We start from the raw sequence: 11755 nt of genomic DNA on the forward strand, positions 1-11755 counted from the left end.
AGTAAGCAATTTAGCTTGCTAAATAGGTAGGGTATGTTAACAAGTAAGCTTGCCAATAGGCCAAAACGTTAGCAAGTTGGCTTGCATGTAGTAGGTGGGGTATGCTAACAAGTAAGCTTGCCATTAGGCTTAAACGTTGGCAAATTAGCTTGCTAAGTAGGTAGGGTATGCTAACAAGTAAGCTTAACAATAGGCTAAAAAGTTAGCAATTTAGCTTGCTAAGTAGGTGGGGTATGCTAACAAGTACCTTAAGCTTGCCAATAAGCTAAAACATTAGCGAGTTAGTTTGCTAAGTAGGTTGGGTATGCTAACTAGTAAACGTACCAATAGGCTTAAAAGTTAGCAATTTAGCTTGCTAGGTAGGTTGGCTAAGCTAACAAGTAAGCTTGCCAATTGGCTAAAACGTTAGCAAGTTAGATTGCTAAGTAGGTAGGCTGTGCTTGACATTATCCTTACTGTTAGGGTTAGAATTTTAGCCTATAAATAGGCTTATTTGCTAGCATAGCCTACCTACTTAGCAAGCTAACTGGCTAATATTCTAGTCTATCATCAAGTTTCCTCGTTAGCATAGCCAACCTCATTAGCAAGTTAACTCGCTAACCTTGAAGTAGCTTCCTAGGTTTTTGTTCAGTGTTATTGAGGATTTTGTTCAATTGTACTAACTTCAATTTGGAAAACTAGCTTAGCTCTGAAGAAGCATACAGGAGCAGCACACTGATGATGTCAGAGGGCTGTAATTAGGTTAATGGCAGTGTTGGTTCAGGTATGTAATGTGTGGCGTTGGTTCAGGAGCACGTCCCACTTGCATGCAGAAGCATTCAAATACACAAATACAGTTTTTGCTAACTGTAATGGATTGTAATGGATGCATGTCTGTAAAGCAGAAAGATAGAATACCATGGTTGGTACAAGTGGAGCCTAAGATACCACTACCTTCACAGCAATTGTATCAGAGTGGCAATGTCCCCCACACAAGGCATTTAAAAATGTCAGCTTGGCTCTGTGAGATTACAACATTAAACAATAATTGATTATTCACAAAAAGCACCAATATTTGAATTGAAAATGCAAAATGATTTTCAAGTACAGCTCCATATATTACACATTAACATTAACGTTAAAATTAACGAATGGCTAGTGAAATATACAGTATACAGGCGTACAGCCAACCAACATTAACTAACACCCACAGTTTAACAGAAACATCTACAATGTGACATTTGACAATTCTAATAACTTAGCATTTGACAAACATTCTTATGTAGCCAGTAAAATGCCTCTACTACACAGAGCAGCTCATGTCAAGAGTATATTATAACCATGAATACCTCAGTCAGTATCAGAGGGACCTTCTGCTCTATCTTTCTGCGTCATCTTTCTGTAATAATGGCATAGTGCAGATAGAAACATGCACAATAAAGCTGCTATCTGACCTTTCACGCATGGTTTGCGCTGCAAATGACAGCTGATCGAATCTATGTTTCACATTCAGTTTCATTTTAGAGATACAAACTGAGAAAATTTACAAACTAACAAAGCATTTTTTCTTTTATTACATTTATTCATGAGGGCATATCAAATATCAGTCTGAAGCAACGTGAATAAAGTTGTATCGGCAGTGACTCCATCTTTCAATGAACAGTCGCTGAATTGTTTCTGACGAAAGTTTTGAGGCACCTCCTCTTTTTCCTGTGGCTTTGACTGGATAGCTGTAAATCAGAGGTAAACATGTGAGCAAAGACAATCAACAAGCCTCCAGTCCGACAGAAGCACAGGTCTTTGTCAAGTCTATGAAGTCGCACACGCTCTCAGACGGAAGTTATATTTGTGCTCTGACTGTTAACACTGTACAGGCGTCTGGGAGAAGTGCAGCACAGGAGCTGCTGGTTGAAGTGTTTCCTGAAGCTTTTGCTCATCAGGAAGAGGGCAAACGGGTTCACGCAGGAGTTGGTGAAGGCCAGAATGCGAGCGCACACGCTGGCGATGAAGTGGCCCAGCGAGGTGTCCACCTGGTCGTAGTGGTAGGAGCGGTACAGGTAGATCACATGACTGGGCAGCCAGCAGATGGCAAACAAGCCGACGAACACCAGCACAGTTTTGGCCAGACGCTTTCTGGACTTGATCTGATGGGAGAGAGAGAGAGAGAAGGAATCAGCTTCTACAATTGGTCCACCACTTTGGTCCAAGCTGAAATATCCTGACAACTATCAGGTGGATTTTGTTAAAACATTCATGGTTCCCAGAGGATGAACTTTGGTGGTCCTCTAAATTTCCTCTCCTGCAACCAGAACCTTTGTCTTTAATGAAATAGCTCAAAAACTATTGGATGGATTACTATAAAATTTGATACACACTGCAAATAAATCCTGATTCTCTTTTCGTCTAGCTCCATTATCATGTCAGCATCTAAATTTCAAGGTTCAAGGTACAGTTCATTGTTGTTTATTCGTACATGTTAAAAACGTGTGGGAACAAAATCCGTTACCCTTGTCCAGCAGCATACAAAATAAATAATTAAATAACTTAAGAGCCTATAATAAATACAACACATAGTCAAAAACCAAGCAGCATGTTAAAGTGCGTAATAGTGCATCAATAGCTGCACATAGTCACAGCAGTATTAATTGCAGAGGATAGATTTTAAGCCAGAGCATTCATAAGCCTCACAGCCTTTTGGAAGAAGCTGAACTTTAGCCTCGTTGTTCTTGCTTTGAGGCTGCGCAGGGTTGAAATTCACACTTTGGTGTACCGAGGAACTTTAGTCACCAAAAACTTGCAAAACTAACAACCCTGTTTTCCCATATGTGAGTGTCCAAATGACTAAGGGAACAACATTTTTTAAACATTGAGAGTGACTGCTGCAACTGGCAGAGGCAAAACAGGCTGCAGTGTAACCTTTCATGGCTTGTTCAGCGCCCTGTATGTCCACTAAAAGTGCTTGTATTTGCCACTGACAGGCTCAGATTGTTACTCCATGTCTCTGGCAACATTATGGAAAGGATCCCTACAAAGACTAAGATTCATTTGTTTAATAAGGAACAACCCCGAAATCGTTAAACTGTAATTTTATCATTTGATTTTGATTAATTGTACAACACTCTTCATATAAACCCAAAAAAAAACCATTTTGATTCGTCTCTTCATTGTTCAATCAATCACCAACTCTGGTTTGGTTGAAATAAACCCTTAATTCACCCCGTTAGATGTAAAAATATTCTGTCTCTGTACACGCTAAAATATTTATTTAAATGACGTCTGGTGGGTTTGGAGATAGCGATTTCCTCTTCTTTCCTCTGTAAGGATACTCTGTAATGAAGCTCAGTGTAAGTCCAATCAGGAAGACCTTCTCAGTGCTCATCCATTCGCAGTTCTCTCCCTCCCACTCCCACTGCTTCCTCTAATCAGTTGACCATGGGTGTCCACTCATCTAGTTATCCAATCAAATTGACAGTGCGAACATGCACGATTGGTTACATTACAGCTTGTTTCACAGCTGCAGTGCTCTCAGTCAGTGTTGGACCAGTTTCAAAAGTGTTCCAGAAAACGTGGGACAATAGGTTCCAGTTTGGAAAAAAAAAAAATTCAGAGCATATGAATTATCCATTCTCAAAATGGAGGTGGCTGGGACAGCGGCCAGCAGCTAACGGTGCTGCCTCCATAAACAATACTATCAGCAATCAATCTGAATATGCAAAGTTATTAGATAAATGTAGTGGAAGCAGAAAGTGGCAGACAATGGAAAATAAAATACGAGAACCTGTTAATTTGACTTAAGTACATTACATGAGTTATGGGTAGTGACCAAAAGAATGAGGTTGCGGATACAAGTGGCTGAAATGCCCAGCCTTAGAGATAGGGTAAGGAGCTCGGACATCCGGAGGGAGCTCGGAGTAGAGTCGCTGCTCCTCCGCATTGAAAGAGGTCCGTTAAGGTAGTTTGGGCATCTGATCAGGATGCCTCCTGGGCGCCTGGCTGGATGGATGGCTGGATGGATGGATGGATGGATGGATGGATGGATGGATGGATGGCTTTCTCAATACACAGTTTGAGTACTAAGCACTAAACCGGGAAATGTATAGTTTAGAAAGATGTTTTTAAAGACCACTTTGTGAATAAGAAAACAAATCAAAGGACCCAACCACACACCTGTTTCTGGAGGTGCAGGTGTCCTTCAGCAGGGATGTCCACAGAGCTCCTGATCAGACAGCGAGCGATGAAGCAGTAGTAAACGGATATGATGAAGAGCGGCACAATGTAGAAGATGAGAAAGAAGGCTGTGGAGTGGATTTTTGGGTGCAGCTCCCCGGCGTGGGGGTAGGGCGCGCAGGTTACAAATGTCTCGTTGGTGTGGCTCGTGGTGAAGGTGTGCAGGTCGGAGAAGACGGCCTCGGGGACAGCCAGAGTCACAGAGAGGAGCCAGATGACCCCCACTCGTAAACAGATACTGAGAGTAGCGCTGGATCTGTGGCTGTCCAGAGGTCTGACTATGGCTTTGTACCTGAACAGAGAAGAGAGAAATATGTGGAGCATCACTGAAACTTGTTTTGTCATTGTGTGGAGAGGCTGTTTGTATCATGCTGATTACCTCATTCTTCATTATGTATGCAATCAAGAACAGCTGCAGAGAAATGAGTTATTGTCTCGTTACTGATTTCAATGAAGCACTCCACCCACCACCTCCGACTGAGGGAGACTCAATTTCTCCTTTTAATCAAATAAAAATCAGCTTTGATACCTTTTCTGGCTGTAGATTATACAGCAGACAAAATTAAATTAGGCTTTGGATGAAAGAAAACAGCAACAACAGCAGATATTATTAGCTCCTGGATAGTCAGAGTTACAGACAGAGGTGGAAGGTTTATTTATCATAACTGGTATTTTTTTGTTTGTTTGCTTCCTAAGAAAGGTCAAAGCTGCTGAAAATAGAGAGAGCGGCTGGCAGTTCCCAACACATTTTCAGACAACGAAAACCTAAATCTGGACCCTTCTGTCGCAGACTTAATATTTAATCTGTGTTAGGTTGTTCGATCAGCACCATGCTGGGCCCATATAATCACTTTAGCTCTGCACTTCAATCTCTTTATCTCTTCCTATCTTATGTCAGGGATTTCCAACCTTTTTGGCTTGTGACTCCTGAAAGTGAGAGAATATATAACCTTTCATTACTGGTTGCATATGTGCAGCTGGACTGGTGTGACGACGCAATCACCAGAGTCACCAGAAATGTTGGAAATGTACATTTCTGTGGACCATGGATATGTAACATTTGTGTGTTTCATATGTTGAATTTGTGCCTTTCATATGCACTGTGGTGGATATCTTCAAACGTTATGTTTCAGTTTTCATGTGGTTAGGTTTAAGTACAAAACCCACTTGGTTAGTGTTAGGAAAACCTCATGTTTTCACTTAAAATACTCAGTTTTGTTGCATTTTGGTAAAAAAAAAAATACCATTTTGTTGTTTGTTGGTCTCAAACACTGGTCTGCTGTGGTCTGCTTCTCAGCAGCCATCTTGTACCAGTTAATCTTGCTCACCAGGCACCTGCCAGGATTGTTGAAGTTGCACTTGATGACATAACTGTTTTCCGCAGTCGTGTCTTGATGATGTTTCATGTATTCCCTGCTAATAGATCGATAAATTAATAAGCTGTTTTTTCTGAGGCCATTCTGTCTGAGGCTGTTTCATCTGACATCTGACAGAGGTTTTCCTGAGACCTGATGCTTTTTCATCTAAGGTCTGACACCTGAGGATGTCCTTAAATGGATACCGTAGTAGTCTTGCCCAGATTTCACACCTTCCACCATCCACTTCTCCTTCTGATGAAAAACTCATATACATCTAATCTGAGCTACATCACATTAGAAATGTTGATGTGATGTGTATGAAACGTATTTGCATTTTATTCTGGTGACTGGGTTCAGTGTAACTTCATCATATGAATATTAGAGGTAAAGTCATCCTGATTTCTCAAGAAAATAAGCAGATATCAGGAGGAAAGTCCAGCAAAATAAACTTAATTTCATGTACTTTCTGTTCTCCTAATCTGTTAATCATGTTATGACCCTTCAGATTTCTCTCAATTCAGATTATTGATATGAAAGAGAATCAGTAAATAAAATATGATCATTTATTATAGATCAAGAAAAAACTTTAATGACTCCTGGAGGGAAATTCACAAGCTACCCAGCAGAATATAAAGTAATTTAAATTAACCCCACTGTTATCAGCTGCAACACTTAAGTAATAACACATTAATGTCTCAATAATTGGATCCAGTGACATAAAATATGTAATTTTAAGATGGGCCATTCTATATAATGAGTATCCCAATCACAACACTTAACAGTCAGGAAATAAATGTACAGAGAATGAATTGTTACATACATAATGAGAAAAAAACATATATTTATTTTACATACTTACACTTGTTCAAACCTTATAATTTATTTATTAATTTATTTCTTATTTAATTTTATTTTATGTCATAGGGACAATGCAATTTAACATAGTTCCAATACAGAGTATGGGACTGATGCGTTGCACAGAGAGTTTATAACTATTGCTAATTTTCAACTCTTATCCCTAGTTGGGCTTTTACATATAGACCTAAAATGTTATTAAAGATATACAGTTTAAAACATCATACAACCACGGAAGGCACAATAAAATACATAGACCACAATCCACACACTACAATACACATACCACATATACAGTACCAAAACACTGACACTAATACCGCTTAAAGGTTTGAGTGCATTTAGCTAGGAGTGTGTACAGCTCTGGTTTGCTTTTACCCAGCATTTGTCCTTTGTTGTGAAGGATTTTAAATCTGTAATCAGTTTGATTTTAGTTGGTAATGTGTCCCAGAGTTGACAGCCCATTATGGAAGAAGCTGATTGTTCAAATTCAGTATTTTACAATTCATGCTGCTCCTTGTCCCTCTGTTACTCTCTTGTCTTTGAATAAATCTGGAAAGAGGCTCTGGAGTTAGACTGTTGATACATTTGAAAAAAATAATTTCAAGAAAGAAAAATTAATAAAGCTGTTAAAGCTGAAAAGATTGTGTCATTCTATCACACTCCAGCTTGTTTGTGGGTGCAGTTTATTGAATTTTGTCCATTTCTATGAACTTGTATAATGTAGTGTCGGGTATTTCTTGTCTTTTTTTTTTTTTTTTAAATATATATATATATATATATATATATATATATATATATATATATATATATATAGTATTTAGTCTATTATATTTTTTGTACATAGATGATTGTTCTTTTGTGTGGTATGCTGTGGACCTTTCTCTGTGTCCTTAAAAAAGTTATTATTATTATTGTTATTGTTATTGTTGTTGTTATTATTATTATTATTATTATTATTATTATTATTATCATTATTATTTTCACTGCCTGGCTGTATAAACATGCTAAAGATGTTTGCTCTGGATTAATTTGCACTTCAGAGTTTCCAAAATCATTTTTCCCCCACACATGTTGGATATTTTTTAGGATGATTCCCATATTTGTAGACCCAAAAGTGTTAAATATTAAGGGAGCAACTGACGACTTGGACTAATAAACAAAGACATTATTCGGTATTTTAGATCCTGGCAGCATGGAGAGTCTGTTGATGCAGCATTCAGACCTTATGCTGGGGAATAAAACAGCAAAACTTAATTTTACAGGCCTGTAATGTCCTAATAGTGTTGTAATAATGTGGTTCTAATAATAGGGAAAACGATAACAATAACAATAATTTCCACAGTCATGTCAGATAAAATGTGCAGAAAAAAAAGTACTCTAAACATATTAGGGACTTTGATTAGGGGAAAATGTGCATAAAATGATGCAAGACTTTTAGAATGTGTTAATCTGAAGTAATACTGCAGCCATGCGTAAAAGCATGACTCTTCACCCATTTCTACCCACGCGTCATGTTGCATCAGTGTAGCTCTGAAACAACAGATAAAGTGTGTCAATAAGGAAACCTAGTTATTAATCAGTCAACAAGTGTAAAAGCATGCTCGGACTAACTGCGTCAGAAGTACCGGTCAGCGGAGAGAGCAGTGAGGGTGAACACGGAGACTCCCACCGAGGTGAGCTGGATGAACGGGATCAGTTTGCATCCAACGCGGCCGAACAGCCACTCGTCCACCAGGTACCGGCTGGCGTCCACCGGGGCGCAGGTCACCAGCAGCAGCACGTCCCCCAGAGCCAGACTGGACAGGAACAAGTTGGGCACTGTCCGCATGGACTTCACCATCAGACACGTTTTCATTAAGGTGACATTTCCGACCAGACCCACGATAATGATGAGCCCGTACACAGCAGCGATGCCGATCCCGGGGAGCCAGATGTTGTACAGGAGCTGCTCCCTCATGGACACATTCAGGACCAGAGACCCGCTGTCATCTGGGGTAATAACCAGGGAGTCCTCCAGAGACATAGCAGCCTATGCAGGGAGAGGACGGAGGTTTTCAGCAGGGTGGTCCGGTTTCTACTGGTGCGTTTGGTGACCGACTTTATAAACTATATGACCTCTTGCTGCTGCATGCGTCATTTTACGCGCTACAGGCTGAAAGCTGTGGAGGGTGGAAAAATATCTACAGGGAACATATAGGCTGTTCTGTTTCAACTTAATTCTTTGTTTAGAGGTGAGCTGGGCTTAAACTCTACTAAATGTAATTGAGAAAATATTGGTACATATGCACAGATGATCTGGAGATGTCCACACAAAGTAGTCACCTTGATATGATGGATATGATTTGGAGTTCAGAGGAGGGGACAGTTTGAAGAGACATGATGAAATGACCAATAACTTCCCCACCAACATTTGTATGTGGGGCCCATGTGGGTAGTGAATGGGCTGAAAACTGGGCCATATATGGGCTTGTTCATGGGTTACATATTGGCCCCATGCCAGTTGTCCACATGGGTGGGTTTACCCAAGTGGACCCCAGATAAGATGCCCATTTTGGGCCAATACCCACTTTGTACCCAGGTAGTCCTAACATAACTTTGCGGAGCCCACTTTGGTAAACCCACCTATGTTGGCATGGGGCCATCATGGAACCCATGGGCAATCCTATATAGGGCCCATTTGCCATCCCATTTACTACTACTACTCAGTGTCGGTCAACAGAGTTTCAAATATACCATGTTGAAATGCAGTTCCAAGTTTGGTTCCCCTTGAAAAAGTTGTGTCACAGATCATATCATCTTTTCATTCCACACCAAGACGACTGGAGAACTCAAGCAACCAAGCTTCTACTGAGAAACATGCTAGCTTACGAATTCTCCAGTTCAGTAATATTGGGGGTTTTTTTTGGCAGCTACTGTTTTCCAGTCTTCTTTTGACTTAACTTGTGCAGCCCTACAGCCAAACAAGCAAACCAGAGGACATGGGGAAATATTTATATTCATTACTGCTGAGACTGAATGACACACTTTCCCCCAGAAGGACTTGACTGCCAGGCAGTGCCATAACATATGAGTCAAAGCTCCCAGATGCTCACGACCATGCCAGCAGAGATCAGAGGAGCTTGGATCTATTTTTTAATACTGGAGGGTGTGACGTAAGCTATATGGAGGATCTTTGATTGTATGTCTCTGGCTCTAACGGACTTAGAAATCACCACTGGGTGGCTCCATATTTTTTGCCACTCTTCAGGAGTCAATACGACTCCCAAATCTCGTTCCCACTGGGCGTTGGGATTCAGGGAGGAGTAGATTAGCATCTTATACAAACCTGAAATGGCACCTCTATTTAATGCTGCAGACTTGAATTGTCTATCTGTCTCCTGATTGTAATCAAAATATTCTTTGGGAAGTTTTGAGAAAACTGATTTTAAAATCAATTGTTAACCCATTTAGTACCATGGGCCTCACATAGGCCCAGGCCCCCCACACAAGTCCCCTCTTTGTACAATATTATACCTCATACTGTAAGATACAAGCTATAACAGTGGCTCCCAACCCTTTTCCTTTACCTACCCCTCTTTTACCAATGAGTAAACTGAGGACCCCTGACTAAGGGACATCTTTTAGGATTATGTCAGTGTTTTGTTTTTCAGCAATCATAGATATTTAATAGGCTTCTTTTTAAACAATGTCAGTGTTTTCTTCTCCCTGACGCCTGTCTGACGCCCCACTCTGTTAGCTCTCTGGTTGTTTAAACTGTGTACTTTTCTAATGTAGTGTGAGGCTGTTTAGCAGAGCATGAAGGTCCTGTGAACATAGCTTGTATTCAGCTCTTCACTCTGCCCTTACCCTGTGAGTTTTACTGATATTTATATCTTGATTAATGATCTAAATTTGACAAACTGGGGGGGAGGGTGACCTCTTTGCTGCATGTCATCCCCACTCTTTCTCCCTCTATTCCTGTCACTCTGCAGCTGTTCTATAATAGAGGCAAAAGCCCTAAAAAAAAATCTAAAAACAAACAACCAGAGTTTCCTAAGGCCCCGCCTGTGAAGCTTTGGTGACCCTTAGTGGGGATCAGGACCCCCAGAACCCAAGAACCAATGGGCAATAAGATGACTCTGTTCTGTACAAAGTAAAAACACAAATGTAGCCTACACTCTTCCAACTAAAAGTACTAACTAGAGCCATATAGGGTTTTTCGGCTTGTCACCCTTTCTTCAAAAAAGGGTTCTTCAGAAGCAAATAGTTTGGGGTAGAACCTCAGCTCTTTAGGAAGAACGCTTTGGGAAATCTTTTGTATGAGATTGTAGTTATTTAATAAGTATCCCAAACCCAAGAAAAAAGTATTTCTGTGATTTACATAGCATGTTTTTGTTATTGCCTGTATCGTTTCAGTGTTGGTAAGCGGTGTATGGTCATTTTTAAATAAATTACAGCCAAATTATCAGAACTACGTTGTGAACCTCACTTAAAAACTAAGTAAGGTGTGGAAGTGAAGGTCAAACCTTTCAAATCTTTATGTTTTCTTGTACAACATGCCTTCACTGAATCTCTTTCTGACACATTGTTGAAGGTCCCTGAAAGAAGAGCAGTGGTGATCCCAGACGCTGGGGCCCCCAGGTAAAGGAGTACATCAACGCCCTGATGGTTGCACTGTAAGGTCTGAGCCACGAATTTGGTTGTTTTTCCCACTGACACATCATGACGTATCCCAGCAGCATTTGAGGAACTGACCCGAGGTGTTTTTCACCGAGCCATCTCCGCTCCTTCAGCAGCTTTTGTGCCACCAAACGTGGGTGTTTAAAGCCAAAGCATTACATTTTTCTAGTGTTTTTTGTGCCTAAATCTAACCGCACCTTCACCACAGCGTTGCTGAGAAACATATCTGCCACAAAATAATGTACAAATGTAACATAGTCATGACTTGCTAAAAAATCCTATGGTAGCAAGAACAGGCCTCACTTAAGGGGCAGCGGCTGGTGCTCTGTATAGTGCCTTTATTGTCATTTTAAGGGAGGTTATACTTGTCATTGCAAAATGTGTCAATGTGAGTGGCCCCTTTTCTCGTATTATTTTGGGGGGCCCAAAATAACTGCCTGGATTGGCTCTCCTGAAGGTGCGTGAAGAAGTGGACATAGCCATTTTGATGTCACCCATTGGTTTGTGGGTTACTGTATTGGAGCTTTTGGTGTTTGCCGTTTTCACTGATGCCATATCCTCCTGAGACCCTGTGTCCTCATATGAGGACATCACATTGTGGGGTTACTTGACCTTATATTTCATTCGACATAACTTAGACCTGTTGTCCTCGTTTGTGGACACTTTTTAGTGCC

General features: G+C 40.5%; 1 protein-coding gene across 1 annotated transcript; it reads right to left on the reverse strand.

Annotated features, from left to right (window-relative positions):
* Nucleotides 1-647: 647 nt before the first annotated feature.
* Nucleotides 648-10844, reverse strand: LOC117251702 (gastrin-releasing peptide receptor-like). The gene is made up of 3 exons (XM_033618203.2): nt 8048-10844; nt 4147-4498; nt 648-2123 (listed from the first exon to the last, which is right to left on the reverse strand). Exons 1-3 carry the CDS (start codon nt 8443-8445, stop codon nt 1809-1811), a joined length of 1065 nt encoding a protein of 354 aa, XP_033474094.1. The 5' UTR covers nt 8446-10844; the 3' UTR covers nt 648-1808.
* Nucleotides 10845-11755: the final 911 nt, after the last annotated feature.

This window comes from Epinephelus lanceolatus, chromosome 14, assembly GCF_041903045.1.
Source record: "Epinephelus lanceolatus isolate andai-2023 chromosome 14, ASM4190304v1, whole genome shotgun sequence".
NCBI classification, from domain to species: Eukaryota; Metazoa; Chordata; class Actinopteri; order Perciformes; family Serranidae; genus Epinephelus; species Epinephelus lanceolatus.